At 45.6% G+C, this 23,954-nt stretch overlaps 1 protein-coding gene across 1 annotated transcript in view; it reads left to right on the forward strand.

Annotated features, from left to right (window-relative positions):
• Window positions 1–15,749: 15,749 nt before the first annotated feature.
• Window positions 15,750–23,954, forward strand: part of GPR149 (G protein-coupled receptor 149) — a 34,298-nt gene continuing 26,093 nt past the window's right edge. Inside the window, exons 1-2 of the mRNA XM_083442743.1 lie at window positions 15,750–17,624; window positions 22,793–22,985. Coding sequence (XP_083298869.1) covers window positions 16,674–17,624; window positions 22,793–22,985 — 1,144 coding nt within the window. The 5' untranslated portion in view covers window positions 15,750–16,673. The remainder of the gene's footprint in view (window positions 17,625–22,792; window positions 22,986–23,954) is intronic.

A 23,954-nucleotide genomic window follows, 5' to 3' on the forward strand; every position in this document is an offset into this window, starting at 1 on the left:
CTGGTTGCCAATACTACCAAGGGACGCAGTGGCACTGAGCCTTTGGGGCTTGCTAATCATAAGGTTGACAGTTCGAATCCGCGCGACGGGGTGAGCACCCGTTGCTCTGTCCCAGCTCCTGCCAACCTAGCAGTTTGAAAGCAAACCAGCGTGAGTAGATAAAGAGGTACTGCTGTGGTGGGAACGTAAACAGCATTTCTGTGCACTCTGGCTTCTGTCACGGTGTCCCATTCCGCCAGAAGCGGCTTAGTCATGCTGGCCACATGACCCAAAAAGCTGTCTGTGGACAAACGCCGGCTCCCTCAGCCTGAAAGCAGAGATGAGGACCGCACCCCATAGTCGAATTCGACTGGACGTAACCATCCAGGGGTCCTTTACCTTTACCTACCTTTACTACCAAGGACCTAAGAGCTGGGTGATCTTGTATACATTTTTCCATTGTTTTGTTTTCTGGATTTACAGTAAAAGTCAGAAGGGAATGTTGAATTGCTATAGAGCCCCCTATTTGCTTGCACAGATGAACTTCTCATAATGGTTCTTACAGTAATGTTGCTGCCCCCCCCCAAATGAATATGGCTTTGTTCCTTTGCCCATTTACCTGGAGATAAGTCCAATTGAACACAGTAGGGCTTATTTCTCCATGGACCTGCATAGGATTGCACTGTAAACAGCCCATTGTAAAAAAAAAATGTATTGCATAAAACAAGCCAAGCAAGCAGTCTTAATTTCCCCAGCGATTGAGCTGTCGAACTTTTATGTCGTTGTTTTGACCGATATATTAGAAATGTGTTAATTTTGGCTGCACTGTGAGAAGGAAACAGCCTGTACACCAGTAACTGGATCACTTTCCTGCTTAGTGTGCCTGATTTATTTGTCTGACAGCTTAACAGATGGAGTACTCAATATTTACATCCACCTTCCTTATTTGCTCTCCATAAGACAATTATTTCATGCTTGATATATGACCTTGGTCTTCCAAAAAATAAATAAAAAAATGAGATCATGTTTTGGCTCCACACTGTTCCTTCTGAGAATAACTATTTTAGAGGCAGCCACTAACAAAGCAATAAATATATCCTACCAGTCAAACAGGTACACTGGGAGTATATGATCCATTGAAGGCTAAAAATTGGTTTCATCATAGCAGTGGTGTAGTAGATTCTAGACTTAGTGGTCTTACCAAGAGGCTTGCTGTTCCTTGGCCATTCTGCCACCCCAAATCAGCTCCCATTTCAGATGCTGTCAGCTGCTTCTTTGTAAATGCAATGCAAGGTGGCATTGCATGCAGAATGCCTGAGTGGGAGCAGATGTTTTCATCGCTGCTGCTTTCCCTGCCTACCTCCTTCTCCTGCAGTCTGCTTTCCAGTGAGTGGAGACCTGGGTACCTGCCACTAATAATTATGCGAGGTGGGAAAATACGCTGCCAGTAGGGCAGCAGAGTGGCTTCTTCCACCTGCACACGTGTATTGTGGTGAGCGTGGGGGACTGGACAGCAGAGAACTAATGGGAATGAAACCTCCACTAAGCACATCCTTTGTTAGGTAAAACAGGCAAGTACAGATGATATGTTGCCATGGGGACAAAATAATTAGCCAATTGCTTCCTGTGACAGGGACCTTTTGGAAGTGCTGTGATTAGAAGTTATCTCCCATTCTCTCATTTAAGAAATGTTGCTTTCCAGATCTCTCTAGGAATCCAAACTTTGCTAAGTGCCACTCAGAAAACTGGTGTGTGGACGGATGGATGATGATAGATGATAGATAGATGATAGATAGATAGATATAGATAGATAGATGGATAGATAGATGATAGATAGATGATAGAGATGATAGATAGATAGATGATAAATGATAGATAGATGACAGATGACAGATGACAGATGATAGATAGATGATAGATAGATAGATAGATGATAGATAGATAGATAGATAGATAGATAGATAGATAGATAGATAGATGATAGATAGATAGATAGATAGATAGATAGATAGATAGATGATAGATAGATAGATAGATAGATAGATAGATAGATGATAGATGGATAGATAGATAGATAGATAGATAGATAGATAGATAGATAGATGATAGATGATAGATAGATCGATAGATCGATAGATAGATAGATGAGTCACAGAACGAGCTGGCCAGTAAATCACATGGATTAAACTTGGAGTTAACTCTTTATTAGCAGAAAAACCATCTTCACAGACTTGACTGAGTGTCAGGTCTAATGAGCACAGCAGCTCATGCCCTGCAGATTTTACTTCATGAAATCAGTTGCTGAGTCTAAAAGCCCCCACCTCCCCACAGCCAGCAGTGGAGGAAGCCGCTTGGGCACCTGGGGCGGCATATCTGGGTCAGGGCGAGCTGCCCATAGGGGCAGGGCAAGGGCAGGGTGCACTGTGGGGCCACTGGAGTCTGCCTGCCTCCTCCCACTCAGCTGCCCTACAGCTGGAGGGGGAGGCAGCAAGTGGCTCGTTTGGGCAACACGGAGCCTGTTTGTGCCCAAGCCACCACGTCTCTCGCAGGAGGGCCGTGTGGCTCGGGCGCGTTGCAGGCCCCACGGTGAGTGCTGCCCGGTATTTTGTCACCCCCCTCAGTGGTGGCACCCGGGGCGGCCCCCTTCCTCTGCCCCTGCCCACAGCTGTATATGTCTCCTTCTCTCCAGGGCTTTTTCTGAGCAATCAGAGACTATGTATGTATGTTTGTCTGTCTTTGCTCCTCCCATTTCATGCCTCTTCTGGATCTCGGAGTCTGGGGGGGAGATTGTCCCAAGAGGAGGGGGAGACACTTATGAATCTTTAGCAGCCTGACTCATCTCTGCCTCCTGACTTCTCTCCTCCGACTCTCCTGCTTCAGCTTCTGCCTCCGATTCTGGATTTATCTGCCACAAACTCTCCCAGCTCACTAAGCGCTGTTCTCCCTCTTCTGCCTCTGCACGCTCAGCGTCATTCCACCACCACTCCCCGGGCTCTAGCCTTCTACTCTTGATGGTTTCCCAGCTAGCTCCTCCCACCATTTCTCTGCATCTAATCAATCCAGCCATCACACACAGAGAGCGAGAGCTGGGACAGAGTGCTTCTGTTCAGGGTTCCAGCCAGCCAGATAAGCCAATTTCCAGGCCTGTCAATTCTATTCCCCATAATCTGCTTTTCCTTCCCCCGACTTCTCATAGGTGAGGCCATTTTTGCCACATAAAAATGCATATTCAAGGAATCAGTTAAACCACACAGTTAAAGCAGATGACTCCCTGCCCTCCGCCCCAAATGCTGGGAATTATAGTTTTTTAAGGGTGCTGGGAATTCTATTAATTGTAAGGGGTAAACAACAGTACAGTACCCAGTACAGTACAGTACCCAGTACTCTAATTATTTGTTGGGGTGATGTGCTTTAAATGTATGGTGTGTACACAGCCTCAGTTTGCTATTCATACATAGGAGATATTGCTACATGTACCTTAAACTGTTGCATGAAAATGTCTTATGCCCATTTTTAATGGGTTGATATCCTTCAGTTATTCTTTGATGCCTTTCTTAGTCTTTCAGGCCCAGCCACCCTTTATGTCAGCAGAGTAATTATTGCCTTGTCCTTGTCAATCAAAATTAATTAGCAGAGTTTCTCCTACAAAGCTGCTTTCACTGAGGGGAAAAAAACTTTGTAAATGCATAAAAGGGTTTTCTTTTGTTATTGTCATTTTAGGAAGGCTCCACGTCATGCACTTAAATCAATGAAAGTTTTTTTATTGTAAATATTCAGTTCCCAGTGGACTGATCGTGCACACCCATGCATCTTCCCACACAATGTTCTCAAAACTGGGATTTTCCTTGTATAGTAAGTACCTGCTGAGAGGGAGCTGTTATATAAAATAAAATGAAAACAACACTTGATGTGAACTAATGGAAATCCCTGGCCTTGCCTCATCCCTCATTTTAGTTTCCAAAGATTCTGAAGTTAGTGGGGAAAGAAAGAGGGCAAGGATTATATGAAAATCCTATGAAATTAAAGGGAATGCTCTTGCAGTTAAGAGGTCTGGCAATCCAATTAATCCCCACCCCTTCCAATATTAAGGTTGGATTTGAGTTTTGGGTGTTGCTGGGTTTTGTTTTCGATGGATGTGCAGTCAATGATGGTCATTGAACCAGGCAGATACTGTTATGTATTCAGTGGTCTGTGTTTGCCTGAGCTTGAGTCTGGACTAAGGATTCTGAGCCCCTGTGTTCCGATTCGATACATGATATCCAATCACAGAACATTTCAGGATTTGGGCCACTGCCATTGGTTCTTAAAACTCTGAGCTATTATTCACAGCCAATCACGTTGGGAGTAGGAGTGGCCCAGGCCTTCAGAAATGTATATAAGCAGCTGCTTTGCCCCTGTTGTCCAGTTCTGTTAGTTCAATAAAGGTTCTTGCTGTTATCACTGTGTGTTGCTTCATAGGAACCCACCTACACTTCAGATGCTGTATTCACAGTCGCACACAGATCTATCAAAACCAACAACAAACACCCCAAAATTAAATCAAAACTTCTAGCGCCGGAATGGGAGTGGGACTTAACCTACTTACTGACTATGCAGATTAGACTCAAGACAAACACAACGGTAAAAAAAAACAAGATCAGGATACAAGGGGGCTGAGATTTAGGAAAGGATTGGTGAGGAATAAGAAAAGAAAGAGCAGAAGGCAAGGTTCTAAAGGGAAACCACAGAAAATAACAAGTACAATCTCATAGCTGTCAATTTACAGATTTGAAAATAAGGGGACAGCAGCCTTGAAAATAAGGGACCAGCAGCCAAAATAAGGGACCTGCAGCCTCACCTGTTCCAGGCACTCCAGTCTTCCTGTCCTCCTTCAGTCTGGTCAAACTCATGCTGGTAACTTCGAGAACACTGTCCAACCAACTTTGTAACCAGAGGTTCAACTGAATAGAATCTGAATCACATGCACCACGAGGCCTATGCAGCCTCAACTTAAGATGGCTCCCCGGTCTGGCTTTGCACTGCAAAGTTTGCAGCAGCACGTGCAACAAAATGGTGTCCAGCATTCAAAACCCTCCTCAGCTTGCATTAACTAGCCACACACAAGGCATGCTAGCTCCACCCCCCCCGTCGTTCTTAGACTTCTTATTGGGTGAGCAACAGAGCCAAGCAACACAGTTGGAGCCTCCCTCCTCCCTGGCCGGCAGGGAGGGAGGGAGAGGAGCTGCTTCCTTTGAAATTTAAGGCACATCATTTAAGGGACATCTATCAATAAGGGACAGCAGCGGGACATGGCGCTGGAATAAGGGACTGTCCCTTCAAATAAGGAACACTTGACAGCTATGCAATCTTCAAAATTCTTAGATGCTGCATCAGCAGCTCTCAACAGAAAGGCAGTTAAGAAATGAAGAACACTCAGCACATGGAACCATTTTCTGATACACTTGTTCTACACCCCACCCCCAAAAGCACTTGATTGGAAGTGAGAGTAAAGTCATCCTTTGATTGGAGTCTACAGCTGTCAGTTACAGTACTACAACCCACAGCCTCCCCCTTCCTCTGTGCCTTCACTTAAGGAGTGAAGTTTGTGGGGATGTTAAGGAGGTGCAATGATGGATGGCAGCCCCAAGCCCAGTGCTTCATGAAGTTTAACTCCAAAGTCCTCCACAAACAAAGTCTGCTGTTCTGAAACCCTCAGGGGAGTTGGGCGCATCTGATTTTCAGCTTGACTAAAATGAAAGTGGAAGTAAAGATTTCTCTGCCTTTGTTTGAGAAGCTATTCTTCACTAGCAATAACCACTCTCTCCCTTGCTGCAAGTCTTTTTTTTCATAGGCAGCGTTGCCACATGAGCCACAGAGGAAAGTAATTAAATTTAATAGAGGCTCTCTTTGTATATTGAAGTTGCCCTTGATTTTAAATCTTCGGAGAAAAGAATAATTAGATTTGATAGGCTCAGCAGCCTCTGAACATTGTATTGTAGAGGTATTTCTGTGCTCAGCTTTTGCAAGATTGTCTAGGATGGGTTTCCTCCCTCCCCTTGCCTAAAGTTGCAAGGCATTCTTGTTTTCTGTGAGGATGCAGCATCTCCATTCATTTTAAATCTTTAGCATGTTTACGGGAGCAAAGGTTAAACTTCAGAGGCTGGCAGGAGATGAAAGTGAGGTGAATGCATCATAGGAATAAGAGCTCTGCTATTTTAACTTGCAACAATGGACTTGCTCATTTATTGTACTGCTGCAATTTTTGAACCAGGCTGCAGTTAACTTCATATAGGAAACTGCCTTCACCAAGATTGGCTGATAGCTCATCTAGCTCAGTATTGTCTACACCAGATGGGTGGGGTATAAATAATAAAATTATTATTATTATTATTATTATTATTATTATTATTATTACTAATTATCTGAAGGAGCGTCTCCACCCACATCGTTCTACCTGGACACTGAGGTCTTCTGGCGGTTCCCTCACTGCGAGAAGCCAGGTTACAGGGAACCAGGCAGAGGGCCTTCTCAGTAGTGGCACCCGCCCTGTGGAACGCCCTCCCACCAGATGTCAAAGAGAAGAACAACTACCAGACTTTTAGAAGACATCTGAAGGCAGCCCTGTTTAGGGAAGCTTTTAATGTTTGATGCATTACTGTATTTTAATATTTTGTTGGAAGCCACCCAGAGTGTGGCTGGGGAGGCCTGGCCAGATGGGTGGGGTATAAATATATTATTATTATTATTATTATTATTATTATTATTATTATTATTATTATTTGCCTTGTGTCATTATGTACTTTAACAGCTGGGTGGGATAACCCACCTGCCAAATATCTAATGTGACATTGGTAGGTTGGTAGACAACCCCCCTTCAATAATCCAAAGTCTCCACAGGGCACAGTGTTTTCCCCAGTGCCCGGCAGCTGTCTGGAGGTCAGGCTTTTCCAACCCTCTGCTCAGCAAAACACCAAGCATAGGGCTTGGCAGGGCTGTTCTCTGCAGGGATCGGCTGCCTTGCTTGAGTTCCCCGCCCCCAAGGGAACTCAGTTGTGCAGCTGATCCAGCAATCTTGGAACTCACCATCCATCAGCTGATGGCCATTGACTCCAGCCCTGCTTTTCCTGGGGATTGGCTGTGTGATGGAGCTCCCCATGGGAAATGCAGTCCCACAGCTAATCCTCCCTACTGCTAACAGCCAATCAACCCCGGAGCAGCTCCTTCACTCAAGGCTGGAGCAGGTAGACAATTGGTTGAATGAGAGTACCTGGAGCTGAGCAGCCACAAAGATGGTACAAGACATCAGCACCCTCATTAAAATGGCATATTTGCCCCTGCATGGGCCAACCATTCTGAGCATGGGCAAGAAACAGGGAGCAGAGGAAGAGAATCAAGACCTGTTTCAGCACCGGTGTTAATGCTAGAATGATGTTTGGCCCAAGCTGATGCTAAATGCTAAGTGAGTAAGCAATGTGAAGAAGCAATAGAGGCAGCTGTTGTCTCTGTGCCTTGCTTTGAGGCATCTAGCCGGCCACTGTAGAAAGCAAAAGGCTAAACTAGATGGACCACTGGTCTGATCCAGCAAAGCTTTTCTGAAATTCTTCCTGCAAAAGCTGCTTTATTTATGCAGCAGCTCATCTGACAAGGCCCCCAAAGCTTCAGATCCAACCATTTAATTCATTTAGTGTGTGATCTGGCAAGTGGGGAGGCTTAAAATATATTCACTTTCCCCGCTATCTCTGCAGAGCAGGAAGGAGAGAAGGGGGCGGGGGGACAGAAGACCAATGCAAGACAACAGGCTGTAAATTGGTGTGCACGCTTACTTGTAAGTAAGCCTCATTGTTCCCAGCAAACACACACAGGAATGGAAGTGATAAATGCAAATTGCATTTGCTGATTGCAAGTAATTAATGGCTGCTGAACATTCTGATCCTTCACATGCACTCTTAAATGGAAGCAGACTCTCTACGTGACAGATACCCTTCTGTGAAATGGCAGGAGAATGCAGCTGGCTCCCTCAAAGAGACAGTTTTCTGCAGTGCAGATGGAAATCAAGCTATAAATTAAATGTCCATGTACTGTTCGTTGCTTGGCACAGATCCTGTGGTGATGACAACAGCTTGAATGGCTCCGAAGAGCACGTATTAATATCACTGGGTGAAGGCCTGGAATGTTGGCTGCCTTGAATATGGTAGATTGTTGCTTTCATCCTTCTCCAAGGTGGGTGATCCTGGGCTTATTTATTCCAGGCAAGCGGCATAAATTTTTAAAATGTAGGTTGTAGCATGTGTCATGCTGGATTCCCCTCCCACTCCTAAATAAGCTAAAAGCATTCAAAGAGGTCTGCGCTGTTGTTACAAAGTTCCTGTGTTTGTGAAACTCAATAGTACAGCAGAGCGATTACAAAGGGGGGAATTACTTCACTCAAAATCCCCTGTGTTAAAAGCCAGCAGCTACACTTATGGGATGGAGGCTTGAGTTCTGTAGTACTATTGTTGTGCATTACTCTGGTTAATTCCTACAATGTCTTTGTTGATCACGAATGCTTAATATTTGCATTTACAGGTTGGAAAAGGGGAATAAGAGGTGCTGTTGACTGTCCCTACTAAAAGTTTAAGATCAGACGGAGAGAGTCTCTGACTCATTTTATTTATTATCAGTTAGCCCCTTCTTATGGGACACGGGTGGCGCTGTGGGTTAAAGCCTCAGCGCCTAGGGCTTGCTGATCGAAAGGTCGGCGGTTCAAATCCCCGCGGCGGGGTGCGCTCCCGTTGTTCGGTCCCAGCGCCTGCCAACCTAGCAGTTCGAAAGCACCCCCGGGTGCAAGTAGATAAATAGGGACCGCTTACTAGCGGGAAGGTAAACGGCGTTTCCGTGTGCGGCTCTGGCTCGCCAGAGCAGCGATGTCACGCTGGCCACGTGACCCGGAAGTGTCTTCGGACAGCGCTGGCCCCCGGCCTCTTTGAGTGAGATGGGCGCACAACCCTAGAGTCTGTCAAGACTGGCCCGTATGGGCAGGGGTACCTTTACCTTTTAGCCCCTTCTTGGAATCACTTGTCTAGGTGATGTACAATACGTAAAAAAATATATAACGAGATTCAAAACGCAACAAAAATGGCAAACTGGCATATTAGGGAGGGAAACACTGACCATAACTGTGAAATGTTTAACACCTAGGAAGTGCTTTAGAACATCTCATAGGACCTAAAGCAGACCAACCCACCACTAGTTAGCTGACTACCCACTAAAAAGGTTCACCCACAACAATCCATTGCAAAACCAAAATATCATTTCCCACCTATCACCAGGATGAATGCTAGGATGCTGTCAAAAGGGCCACCCCAAAAAGAGAACACTGTTAATGCTTAGGAGAATAAAAAGGTCTTCACCCAGCATCAAAAAGATGGCAATGTTCATAGCTGTCAACTTTCAGATTTGAAAATAAGGGATCAGCAGCCTCACCTGTCCCGGGGACAGTCTACAGGATATCTAACAATCTGGGATAGCAGCAGGAAGCAGCAGGAAATGGTGCTGGAATAAGGGAATTTCCCACACAAAAAAGGGAAGGTTGACAGCTATGGCAATGTTGGCACCGTGCAAACTTTCCTAAGAGTATTCCTCGAGTGCCAATGGATTGAACTTCCGTTTATTGGCTTCCATCCAGTTCATTACTGCCGTCAGGCACCAGTTCAGCCACATCCTCTGTCACACCTGCTTGAGATGCAAAAGTGAAATAGAGCTATGTGTCATCACTCTGTTGAAGCCGCTGCATGGCTACCTCTCCTTTAGGGACTAAGGTTCTAAATCACGGAGATCTTTTTATAGGTGAGCACCAGAACTTTGAAAGTGCACCCTCTTCCTGCTCCTCCTCTGCCCACCTATGAGGGCTGTGTCCCCATGGCTCTACAGGATCTTGCTGAGCCCAGAACACATGTCCCCTTTTGACCCATGGTTGGGATAACAGGATCAGGGAGATCTCATATGCACCTAAACATCCCAGGTTATGGTCTGAGGCCAGCACAGGACATTGCACTTGCTGAAGCTAAGCAGGTTAGACTGCAGTTCATGCCTGCGTAGGAACCACATGGCGATTCTATGCTCAGTGCCCCGAGTTCCAAGATAGGTAAAGGTAAAGGGACCCCTGACCATTAGGTCCAGTCGTGACCAGCTCTGGGGTTGCGGCACTCATCTTGCTTTATTGGCCGAGGGAGGCAGCATACAGCTTCCGGGTCATGTGGCCAGCATGAATAAGCCGCTTCTGGTGAACCAGAGCAGCGCACGGAAACGCCGTTTACCTTCCCGCTGGAGCGGTACCTATTTATCTACTTGCACTTTGATGTGCTTTTGAACTGCTAGGTTGGCAGGAGCAGGGACCAAGCAACGGGAGCTCACCCCATCATGGGGATTCGAACCACCGACCTTCTGATCGGCAAGTCCTAGGCTCTGTAGTTTAACCCACAGTGTCACCTGCATCCAAGTTCCAAGATATAAATGTACTAAATATTATCCTAACTTGTATCATTTATTCTTTATAAAATGCAAACATACTTTCAAATAACTTGATTATTCCCCCCCCCCCGCCAATAAGGCTTGTGAGTGAAGCCAAACGTCTGCAGCTTAGTTTTCCATTGCATATGTAATAAATATCTTAGCATTACCCCTGGTGAAGAACAGCCAAGGGATAAGGCTGAAAACTAATCAAGAATACGGGGACATGCCAGAGCTCTGGAACATCTTGTTGCTCAATCAAGGCTCAGTGGAAACGGTAAACTTTCTTATACACCTTCCTGTCCAGGAGGATGAGGTGGCCAGCCTTACTGGGCAGAGTCAATTCAGGGCCTGAAGGTCTTTCATTTGCTGACACTTGCAATTCAAAGGTTCACCATACAGGGGTAGTAGCACACAGGTCCAACAGTTCCCGAGGCAGACAGTGGGATGAGAGAGAACTCTTCTGGCACATTGGTTTTGGACCATTTTGCTTTTTCTCGCTCTCTACTTATAAGCCTGGACAATACAGAGTTAATTTGCAGACTGCTACCTTGAGGCAGGGGCTGGACATGTCAGCACCGTGAATCCTTTTCAGTTCTGTGAAATGCTGGCCAAATGTGACACGGCCAATAATAAGCCAATAATAATAATTATTATTATTCGTTTTGAAGTATTGATCCACTTTGTCAGGCATGACTACGGAGACCTGAAAACTGCTCGCAACTGAGCAGAAGCAGAGCCTGCGGTACAAAGGATACTCCCAAAGCCTATAATTGAATTGCTGGTGGTGTGGAGAGGCAGAGAGAGAGAGCTATCTGCAGAAAGATAGCATTGTGTACCTGCCTGCTGTTCTGCCTTCAGCCTGTGCTGTCAGCTTATCCCTTTGATCACCCAGGCATTCACTAAATATATACATTTATTCTTCTCAAAAGACATGCTCTGTGCAGAGATGTCTGCATTTTGTCAGGTGACTGTAGCAGGGAAGCAGAGTCTGATGCTGTCATGTACTGGAGCTAAACTGAAGATGCCAACTCACTTATCTGCTGCCTGGCTTTCCAGCTTTCAGGCAGAAGTGGCAAGGTGAAATGGCCACAGAAGCAGGTGACTTCTGGACCTGATGAAGGTGTCAGTCGATGGGAGACTATCAGTTCTAACTCGGGACCCCAGGGCACTTGTGGAATGAAAAGTTACGAGATTTCAGCGAGACGTTACAGGATGTGCCTTGGAAACAAAGCAGTTAGGACTGCCCCCCTCACCAATGTTTGCAGGTGCAAATAGCCTCAAAAGCAGGGCTATGTCTGAGCGGCCCAGTAGTATCATGAACACAAATCATAATGAATGCACAATAAAATGTCTTCTGCAACAGCCCTGAGAGAAAGTGATGTGACTTTTTGAACGCTGAAACAGGTATGTTACCTTGTGGGAACTTTTCCACTTGGAAAGTTCAATTTGAAGGTGCATTTAAAGGTGGTGTGGGAGCTTCCTGTTCCCCAAACTCCCTTTCTGATAAGATAAAAAAATCAGGTACTCAGGACTAGGGATAGGCAAATCTGTTGATTCCAGGTTCTTTCAGCTTCTCATTTTCCCCATCTTCTGTCCAGTTCTTCACATTTCCACTTCAGCTTTTGTGTGTGTGTGTTTTTAAAAATAGTTCTCATTAGCATTTTAGCATGAATTTCTCTTAATATACACATTTTTAATTGCAATTTTGCCTAGCAAACATATTTTTGTCAGCAAATCTCCCTTATGAAATGCATTTTCTATGTATCTTCATAAATACATGTATTTTTATGTACACTTTACCTTACTATATGGGGTTTTGTACACATTTTGAAGGATGGCAATGTTTCAGGCATCATGAGTTAGGTCTATGAATCAAACCAAATTTCTCCCTCATCTCTAATTGTTTATTCCATTTCTATCACATCTTTTCCTCCAAGGAACTCAAGATGGCGTACATGGTTCTCCCCTTCCTCATTTAATCTCCACAGCAATCCTGTGAGGGAGGTTAGGTTGAGGGTGAGTGACTGATCCAACCTCACCCAGTGAGCTTCATGGACCAGATGGGGAACTGAACCCGGATCTCCCAGGTTTTAGTCGGACACTCTATTTATTTTATTTTTGGAATAATTTTTATTTGGTTTTATAAGTATAAAATTATAACAATACAACCATACACATCCATATTTTAAAATTCCTCCGAATCTCTGGACTTCCCACCTTCTCTTCCATGGGTCCTATTCTTAACCTTTTCTACTGCATATTTTTCAATAGTCCATATCTTAAATCACTCCATTGTCTCCATAATATTTGCTACATAACAAATGTTACTGCAATCCTGCTAATGTTTTCATCTGCTTACAGTGATCTCCAAGATAAATTATAATTTTTCTCCCATTCTTTGTTAAAGTTTTGGTCTTCTTGGTTCCTGAGCTTTCCGGTCAGTTTTGCCATTTTGGCATAATCCAACAGTTTAATTTCCCATTCTTCTCTGGTAGGGACTTTATCTTCTTTCCATTTCTGGGCTAGTAGCATCCATGCTGAGGGACGCGGGTGGCACTGTGGGTTAAAGCCTCAGTGCCTAGGGCTTGCCGATCGAAAGGTTGGCAGTTCGAATCCCCGCGGCGGGGTGCGCTCCCGTTGCTCGGTCCCAGCACCTGCCAACCTAGCAGTTCGATAGGGACCGCTTACTAGCGGGAAGGTAAACGGCGTTTCCGTGTGCGGCTCTGGCTCGCCAGAGCAGCGATGTCACGCTGGCCACGTGACCCGGAAGTGTCTTCGGACAGCGCTGGCCCTTGGCCTCTTTGAGTGAGATGGGCGCACAACCCTAGAGTCTGTCAAGACTGGCCCGTACGGGCAGGGGTACCTTTACCTTTACCTTTAGCATCCATGCTGCTGTTGTCACATACATAAAAAGTCTTTTCTGCTCCCTTGGAATAGCAGCACCTTAGTCTGACCCTCTAACCGCTGTACTGCAGGACTTATGTGTCCCTGCAATGCTATTCCTTGTCTGCTTATTCCCCTTCCTGTTCCCCTTCTTGCAGCAACGGTGGCAAAAGCTAAAAGGAAGGGGTTTCTCTCCCCCCCCCCCTTCTCTCTGCATCTCTCTCTAACTGCATTCAGATGGCACTTCACTCCGTCTTCTCAATGCTTCCTTACCTGTTAATTTTCATGTCTTACGTGATTTCACATGATGTAAAAGCCACTTCTGGAAATCTAGTGGATGTTTATCACTCATTTCCGTGCTAATTGTTTCCAGAAAGAAATGTTTGCAGCCCCAGTGGGAGTGTGCACAGAATTACCTAAGAGGCTTGTTGAGTTCATGGTAGGGTTTTGCTCCATGTAAGACATTGTTTCAGTGCAGCATAATAGGTGTGAAGGGAGAAATGTCTGGTGCATCTTGCTTCCCATCTGATCTGTAATCTTTGCACAAGTTATCAGGATGAATGGCAGATAGCATAATAATAACTATACCCCCGCCCATCTGGCTGGGTTTCCCCAGCCACTCTGGGTGGCTCCCAACAGAATATTAAAAACACGATAAAACATCAGGCATTAAAAACTTCGCTAAACAGTGCTGCCTTCAGATGTCTTCTAAAGGTCAAATAGTTGTTTATTTCCCTGACATCTGGTGGGAGGGCGTTCCACAGGGTGGGCGCCACTATGGAGAAGGCCCTCTGCCTGGTTCCCTGTAACCTCACTTCTTGCAGCGAGGGAACCACCAGAAGATCCTCAGAGCTGGACCTCAGTGTCCAGGCAGAATGATAGGGGTGGAGATGCTCCTTCAGGCAAAGAGATAACAAAGAGAAGCAGGACTGTACAAACTCAACACACATGGTGAGCCATTGCCCTCAGTCATCCCACTCTGTCTATGGCTGCAAAGTAGAGTCAAAGAATCATAGAATTGTAGAGTTTGAAGGGACCCCAAGGGTCATCTAGTCCAACCCCCTGCAATGCAGGAATCTCAGCTAAAGCATCCTTGACAGACAGGATGCTTCTAATATCATGGAATGAACCATTTGTCAGAGAAATGGGAACCTGGGAGAAGAAGAGGCTGGATCTAAGTCAGAACTGTCCACAGGAACAAATGCCCGGTAAAAATTCAAATAATGGGTTTTTTATGTGTGTATGACTCATGCAAATTGGCATGTCACCATTTGTCAGCACAGCCCCCTCACCCAATCAGTGAGAAAAATCACAGCCCCCCCCCCACTCTGCAATTTTTTCAGCGGACTACTCAGGTGGTCCATCAGTTTTCAGTTCTAGCTTGTACTTTGAGCTCAGGAGTTTTGGAAGTTCCATCAGGCTTTGCATTTTGGAGCCACACAAGTCATCCATATCCAGATTAAATTTATTTTATTAACTACTGAGGGGTGAGTAACAAAGCGGCCAATTTTTGCTGATGGTACTAAATTGTTCAGGGTTATTAAGAACGAGAAGATTGTGAAGAGCTCCAAAGGGGCTTCTCCTAAAAGGAGTGAATGGCAAATGCAAGTCAATGTAAAGAAGTGTACAGTAATGGATGTTGGGGCAAAAATAATAATAATAATAATTTCAGAAATATATGCTCTGAGCTGGTGGTGACTCACCAAGCACGAGACTTTGGGGTCATAGTAGTTGGTAGCTCAATGAAGGTGTTGACCCTGTTGTGGAACTGTTGTGGAAAAAAGCTAATTCCATGCTGGTGGTAATTAAGAAAAGAATTGAAAATAAAACTGCAAACATCAGACCATTGCATAAATCTATGCTGCAAACCCATTTGGAATACTGCACGGTTCTGGTCATCTTACCTCAAAAAGGGTATTGAACAAGTTGGAAAAGGTTCAGAAAAGGGAAGGTTGCGGCATTTGGCACTAGAGCTCTACCCCCCCCCCCCCGCCGCCGCCTCCATGGCTTCTAGCAACTGGTATTCAGAAGCATTAATGCCTCTGCCCGTGGCTAGTAACCATTGATAGCTTTCTCCTCCGTGAATTTGCCTAGTGTTCTTTTTAAAGGCATCCGAGCTGGTGGTCATAATCACTCCCTCTTGTGGGAGTGAGTTCCATAGTCTAACCGTGCGCCAGTACTTCCTTGCCTCCCTAACTACTCTAACAATACAGCCTTTATGGCTTTAACACCAAGCCCGCTTCCCGCCACCCTTTGCTTAATACCCTCCCTGATGAAGAGTTCTGGAGAACTCAAAAGCTTGCTCACTATTTCGTGACGTTTGGGTGGCTTCATGAAAGCATTGCTCTGTGTGGATTTTGTGTGGATGGCTACTTTACCTATGCTGCCGGGGAGTTGGGGCGGGGAGAGAGAGAGAAAGAGAGAGAGAGAGAGAGAGAGAGAGAGAGAGAGAGAGAGAGAGAGAGAGAAGTGCCTCTAACGTGCCCTAAATGTATCTCAAACGCAGCATTTTGGTGTGGTCGAGAGTACATCCTTTTTGCTAAATGGCATCCCCGCGCGCCCTTCTCCGTGGTGAGCCAAAAGTACGGCGCAAGCGATAGGAATGGCATCGCTGAAGGTTGCAGCTGCCTGGAGCCTCACCCGGACTTGGGAGAGGTGACATTTCTGGCTCGCAGCAGGTCTCTCCTTTTTTTGCGCTGGATGGAAGTGTCAGCGTTGAGGGCGTGGCTTGGCGAGGGCGCGCCCCTCTTCCTTGGCTCCTGCTCGGAGAGCCAGCTCCGTTGAGAAAGACACTTTCCTCTCTTCTGCTCCCCGGCTTCTATCTGACTCCTCCCTCCTGCAGCTCTGAATAGTGCGGAGCGAGCCAACGAGCTTCTCCTTTTCTTCCCCCCCGCTGCTATAGTTCCTTCTCAGCCGGCAGCGTGAGACCGAGATTCTCCTTTCTTTCCACTACGGCACGTTTTCTGGTACCTGCTGGACGCGTCTGACTTGCAGAGCTAAACTTGATCAAGAGGATCCGGGACCCATTCAAAAACAGAGAAAATCACGTTGCCTTATTTTCTTGCATCTTTTTCTCCCTGGCACTTAACGCTCCTTTTTCAAACCATGTGCTCTTTTTCTCTCTCTCTCTCAAGTGACAGCTTGGCTGGGCTTGCTTGACTGCATCCTAAAGCAGGTCTCCAGAAAAAGGGGTGCTGGACAAGGGATCTATCTATGCAGTCCAACAAACTTGGCGGAGAAGATCAGAAATTCACCGTGAAGCCAACAGTTTTTGTGTCCCCAGATGACAACTCCCAGAATTGGTGGGAAGGCAAAATAAAACCCCACCCATCCCAAGAACCATGTCGGTCACTCTGAGCAATGTCTCGTCAAACGGGACGAGCCACCACGGGATTATGGATAGGCAGAAGCCTTTGAATCTCTTCCTTTTCTGCTTGACTTTTGTCATCACGTTCACCGCCCTCTTGGGCGGCATCTATTCGCTGGTGTCTCTGCTGAGGATGCAGAGCAAAAGTACTGTATCCATGCTGGTGACTTCTTTGACGGTGGACGATCTGATCAGTGTGGCACCAGCAACCATCTTCATGCTCAAGCATTGGTTGGATGAGATGCTCCCCCAGACCTTGTGCACGGCTTCGGCGCTGCTGTACTTATTCCAGGGCTTTTCCAGCAATCTGATGGGGTCTCTCATAGTTTCTTATAACTTCTACAGCCTTAGCAAGATGGGAACCGGCCAAGGGGCCACCAAGAGGCCGGTCAGCATGGTCTGGGCCGTTCTCACTATCTGGATTGTCAGCCTACTGATCTGTATTTTGCCTCTTTGTGGCTGGGGTAGCTATGCCTCCACCCCTTGGGGGTGCCTGACAGACTGCACAAGCTCTTACATTTTATTTCTCTTTATCGTCTACTCGCTGTGCTTCTGCCTCCTCCTCGTGCTCTCCATCCCTTTAATTTATCAGCTGCTGTGCTCAGATGAGCAGCAGCATCTGTACGACGATTATCACCAAATTGCCAGAGGCTATTTCTCCCCTGGGTCACCTCCGACTGGCAGTCGTCACACCCCTTCCCTCTCTCCGGAAGACACTGTGAGCAAAACCTTGAAGCATTTCCAAGGCGCTTGTCCAAATGCAGACCTCAAAGTTAGGCAAAGCCCAGTGGACCATTATGGACTGGATCGCTACGGCATGCAAGAGGGGCCCTACAACAGCCGAACCCTCACTGTGGAATTTGCTCAGAAGCGCTTTTCCCTGATTCTGGCGCTGACCAAAGTCACACTTTGGCTCCCAATGATGGTAAAATCAAACCAAGTTTCTTTCTCTATTTATAATGTTCTGGGGGCTGGGGGGGGGAGTTTGGGATGAAATTTAAAACATGCCATTGAACACAGAGCAAATGAGGCAACTTTCCCATGTAACTTGCACTGGACATCTTCAACACCAGATAGTCCAGTTAAAAGTTACTGGCTTGTTTGCTTTTTAATCATTTTATCCTGTAAGACCATCAAATCAGCTACTAAGAGTTAAACGGATTGCCCGCCAGAGATTCATTGCATATATTATTGTCATTTCAATCAAACCCTGTGCTGTTAGTACACTGGCAAATCGTGTATCAGCAACACTTAATTATTTGAGTTCGCTGAGTGTGCAAAAGCCCCCTCCATGTGTATCAGTGTCTTCTTATGGAAAGGGCTGGGCTTTTAATTGCACGTTCTGATTATCCAGATTTGGGTGAACAGATTTGTATTGAACATATGTTTTCATGGGCATCGACAAAGGATCATGCCAAACCAAGGCTTCAGCTAATTACTTAATTGACTCTGGTTTTATGCTAGGGTAAGCATTCTACGAATAAGCATTGCAGAGTGAGTCAAACAAGAAAACTACTTGGAAGGGCAGGCCAAGGGCTACTTTTTCAAGCAACTGGACAGGCTGTGGGTTGACTGCATGAAATTAATCGGAGCATCTGCAGAATCCTCCTTTCCTGGCTCCGAGGCACACCCTTTGGCAGTGGGTTGCCAGAGGCTGTAAAATGGAAATGTGTCTCAGAAGCAAAGGTGTGTGTGTTTGCTTGTGGTTTTGTAAATAGTGAGAGCTGCTGAAAACTGCTTTGTTTCAGGGTGCGGATAAGTGCTGTGTGACACCTGTGAAACTCACTCAGGGCCACACATAGCACTTGTGAATGCCTTGGACTAAGAATCCTCTGCTTTAAGTTTTCTCTTCTTCTCCAGTTCCTTTCCCCAAATTCACCTTGACCCTGAAGCCTTTGAGTTGACCTTCATCCCCCTAACTGTGATTATGGTTGAATTTCTAAGCATACTTTCTTGGGAGTCAGCACCATTGAACGTGGTTCCCCCCTCCCTCTGTGGCCTCCTCACCAGTGAGATTTAGACTGTAAGGTTTGTGGCAGTAGGTACCTTCTCTTTTCCTTGCGAAACGACACTCATTGATGGTACTGTATAAGTCATCTATCATCATTATCAGTGCCATCATCTGAGAGGTGTGTTTCTGTCTCCCAGCATTACCTCAAGTGGACTTTTATTAATAGCCTCAGGGTCAAAGCTACTTCTCTGCCAGAGCAAAGGCATCAATATTTATTGTTTCACTTGAAGCAACTGACACAGATGGGAGTTGCACTGGAACATTTGCTTCTCAGCATCTGTCAGGATTCAAAGTCACAGAGCTCGCCTTCGACAGATTCCAGAGGAACAGGAATGCTGGTTTCAAGCTGCTCCAACACTTTAGAAACCAGCAGTGCAAGAGACCAGAAGCAAGCCCTGATGGGTTCCATGGGGCATACGCCCAGGTAAGCCTAACTGGCTTACAACCATGTATCTTTTTGGAGATGGCAACCTCATTGTGTATCTGTGCTTCAGAGCCAATGCCTATTGAAACCTGCATTCTTTTAAAATAGGGTTAACCACTGTGGTGCCCTATAGGTGTAGGTGGGCTACTGGCAATGTTGGCCTGGGCTGATGGGAGTTGGGAATCCAAATTATCTGGAGGGCACTGTGGTGTCCATCCCTGTTTTAAAATGCCACAAATATTACACTGTTACATATTTAGAGTGTACCGGGAGTTATTGAAAATAAAGGCTAAGGTTATGCATAGGCTTTCAAGAAACAGTGGGCTATCAAAAACTGTACTGCAGCAGGTGCATTCCTAAGAACCAAGGATTTAACAACAACAACAAAAGATAATGACCATACAGAAGTCATGGGATTCTAGAGCATGAATAAAATGCTGTGAGAAATTGGAGATTGTAAATATACATAATGGAACAGCCCACATAATCCTCAATTCAAACCCCAAAAGACACAAGCAAATGAGTGGATAAATTCTGTTCTGAATTCAATTATTCCTCGTGGATTATTTAAAAGAAACAAATTAAATAAAAGGCCACTTCACACATTACCTTCAGTGTACACATGTATGATTCAAGGTGGTTTAAGTGTGCCTATGACAAATGGGTGTGTACCAGAAGCAGGGGAGAGATGAAAGGAAATAATACGCATGACACAGAACCATGGCAGAAGATCAGCCACACACTGTATCAAGTACAGCTTGACTGAGGAAAGGCATGGGATTCTGGTGATCTTGTTCCGGATGCAAAATGCTGCCCAAAAGCCTTGACCACACCAAACTACTACATCATGATGGGAGATGGGCAGGAAGCCAACTCTGCCAACCACCAATGCTATTCCTGTGACTGTAGCTCTTCCCAACAGGTGCAGTAATGGTGATATTCAGAAACAAAGATGGGCTGCTCTATGCCCCATAGCCCCTTAAGATGTGGGTTTCCCAGTGTGAGAGATCATGGAGCCCTTCTCAAATTCCTCTGGACCCAAGTTCCTGCTTAACGCCTTTGCATCTGTAAGGTAAAATCACAGCTGTGACAAATAGTGCCACAGGGAAGGTAGAGTTAAATGTAGGTTCATCAAACAAACTAGCTGCCAAGACAAGCCAGTTATGAACAGGAGAACATAAGAAGAGCCTGCTGGAACAGGCCAGTGACCCATCTAGTCCAGCATCCTAGTCCAACTGGATGCCTGTAGGAAATCCAGAAACAGAGCCCAAGCACAAGAACACTATCCCCTCCTGTGGTTTCCAGAAACTGGTATGGGTAAGCATTGCTACTTCCAACTAGGGAGGCAGGGGATAGCCATCATGGCTTGTAGCCATCAATAGCCCTCTCCTTCATGAATCCATCTAATCTTCTTTCAAAGCTATCTAGGTTGGTGGTCATCATTGCCTACCAAGGGAGCGAGTTCTATATTTTAACTATGCACTGCTGCTGCATAATGGAGTACTTTTTTTAACCTGTCCTGAGGCTTCAGGAACATGAACCCTGAAGAATCATGGTTCTCTATACACATACGGTATATCCACACACACATGCATAGAGCCATTTACAAACTGATGTTGATTGCATGTTGGCTGGGGAACGTGTCCAACGGGCTTGTCATTCACGAGAGCCTCTCCATTTTAAACACTTCTTGTTCTTGTGCAGAAGTTGGTAAAATGTAGGCTGGATGTGGTTACTGTTAAGTAGATTTGCAGCTGGTGGAGTAACCGAAACCAAAGTGTGTTCATCAATGGTTGCTTGTCATCCAGGTAAAAAGTGGGGTGCCCCACTGCCACAGGATTCTGTCCTTGTCCCATTGTTGTTCAACATCTTTATAAATGACATGGATGAAGAAATTGAGGTGGATGCTCATCAAATTTGTAGCTGACACCAAGCTGGGAGGGGTAGCTAATGTTGCAGAAGGCAGAATCGGGATTCAGGATGACCTTAACACATTGGACAAGTGGGCCAAAGCTAAAAAAATGAATTTCAATAGGAGAAATGTAAAGTTCTACGCTTAGGCAGGAACCACCAGCTACACAAATGTAAGAGGGTGGGGAACACCTGGCTTACTAGTAGGGGTAAAGGGACCCATGACCATTAGGTCCAGTCGTGGCTGACTCTGGGGTTGCGGCGCTCATCTCGCTTTACTGGCCGAGGGAGCCAGCGTACAGCTTCCAGGTCATGGGCCAGCATGACAAAGCCACTTCTGGCGAACCAGAGCAGTGCACAGAAACACCGTTTACCTTCCTGCCAGAGCGGTACCTATTTATCTACTTGCACTTTGACGTGCTTTTGAACTGCTAGGTTGGCAGGAGCAGGGACCGAGCAATGGGAGCTCACCCCGTCACGGGGATTCGAACCGCCGACCTTCTGATCGGCAAGTCCTAGGCTCTGTGGTTTAACCCACAGCGCCACCCGCGTCGGCTTACTAGTAGAACGTGTAAAATGGATCTAGGGGTCTTGGTAGACCACAAGCTTAACATGAGTCAACAGGGTGATGCAGAAGCAAAATAAGCTAATGCTATTCTAGGTTGTATCAACAGAAGTATAGTGTCCAGATCAAAGGAAGTCATAATACCACTGCCTTGGTCAGACCACACCTGGAATACTGTGTCCAGTTCTGGGCACCACAATTTAAGAATATTGGACCTAAGCATAGGCTATATTGCAGAGATGGAGAACCTCCATCCCAGGGGCCTAATTAGAGTTACCAAGAGTCAGCTGCTTGTAACATCTATATTACACATTCCATTGGTATGACACTTTCAGGCAAGACTTACTCTATTCCTCCAAGGAACCAGACTTACCAAATTTCAAAAACACAAAGAAAAGCTCCTCATTTTATTCTGTTTCTTATTTCTCTTCCCTCCTTCCTGTAACCTGTGCAGAAAGTTGGTTATTTCTCTATGTCAATAAAAACAAATATGAAAATGAACAAAACAAATGAGAAATGAATAGGCTGTGCACTCAGAATTCATTCTCTATGTGAATAAAACAAATGGGGCTCATTTTTAATTTGTTTGTTTTAATGAATCCACACACTCATGCATCACCTGAATAGGGCTAGAGTCTCACATTAAAGCAGCTGCTCCCTCCTCACAAAACTGAGCCCGCAACAGATTGGACACAATCCAGCAAAAACATTTAAATGCCTGGTTGATTTCAGTAGGAGTGTTAAGCCCATGATTAAATGAACTTGATTTATAAAAGCTTAATATAGTGCAATCATATGTATTTTGTAAGTTCTATTAGGTTCAATAGGACTTTTTTTGCAGGTGTAGCTCTTCTGGCAGAAATAACTTGTGTGCATGCAATGGAGCTTTATCTTTCTTGCCAGTCTCTTCCAGTCTCCTGTGCACCCCCAAAATCAGCTCCAGAGTGTTGGGGGACTGTTGGGAGCAAATTTGTGTGTATATAAATGATGAGATGGAAGTCCCATTGCAACAGTGGAACTTTGCTGGAGCAGCACTATCTACAACCCTCTGTGAGCAACTGAGAGATGGCGCGCACAATTTTCCATTTACCCTTGTATGGTTGGTTTGTTTTTATTCCTTTTACTCATAGTAACAGACAACTAGAATGTTTCTAATTTCTTTGAAACGCCTCTCTCTTTCAGATTCAAATGGTTGTTCAACACACTGTTGGGTTTCAAAGCCTTTCCTTTGAGATATTCAGCTTTCTGCTAACGCTGCTAGCCGTTACTGTCACCCCAGTATTTGTCTTGTCAGAACACTGGAGTCACCTGCCTTGCGGCTGCATCATCAACTGCAGAAGGAATGTCTACACTGTATCCTCAGAGGAAGGCAAAAGTAAGTACAGAAGGATGATGGGAAGGGACTGGAGGCTAAGCTTCTGATTCTGCCTGGCCCTGAACAACTTCCCCTTCCCAGGGAAAACTGTGCAGTTACAGCTTGTTTCATCAAAATCTGGTCCACATGGTGCTTTCATGTCCCTTTCTTCTATTATGTGAATGGCTGTTCAACATGAACAGCACAAAGCTAGGAATATGTGGGTTTCCCCCATGGTAACTTCCTTGATCCCTCTGGATCTGTGGTAGAGCATTTGTTTTGCATGCAGCAGGTCCCAAGTTCAAACAAAGGCTAAGAAGGCCCAGTCTCTGAAGCCCTGGAAAGCTGCCTCCAGATACTGCAAAGAATACGACGTTAGATAGACCCAGTGGTCTGACTTAGCACAAGATGCTTTCCTGTGCTGCTTTGTTTGAAATCCCTGAGCTGTCCAGTTCTTAACAACTTGTAACCAACCAAGTCAAACACAGCCCGTCAACAATATTGGATGCCTCCTCACTGATATACCTGGCTTTTAACAGCATACAGCTACAAGGGGGAGAGGTCATCAAGTACTTCAGACCTTCAGCCCCAGTATGTGGCTGGTGGAAGGGCAAGGCCGGTGAGGATGTGATGAAGGGGCAGGGCTAGCAAGTATGACCCCACTCTCCCCTGCATGCAATGGTTAAGCACATGAGGAAATCAACAAGATAGAGCTATAGTGAAGGTCACCCAGTGAGCTTAATGACTGTGCTGGGATTTAAACATTTGTCTCACTGATTGGTCTCACTGATCCGAGTAACACTGTCTACACTGGCTTTTTTTTTTAGGTGTAGATGAGAGAGCAGCAGTTTGTTTACTTTATTAAATTTATATCCTTCCCTAAGGAGTCCAGGGCAGGACACCTCAGTGTGTGATCTTTCTTCCTCCAGAAGAAAGCCTCTCTTCTGGACTAGGTGACTAGATTGATGCTTCAGTGTCCCAGCTCCATGT

This window comes from Podarcis tiliguerta, assembly GCF_965153285.1.
Source record: "Podarcis tiliguerta genome assembly, chromosome: 5".
Lineage (NCBI taxonomy): Eukaryota > Metazoa > Chordata > Lepidosauria > Squamata > Lacertidae > Podarcis > Podarcis tiliguerta.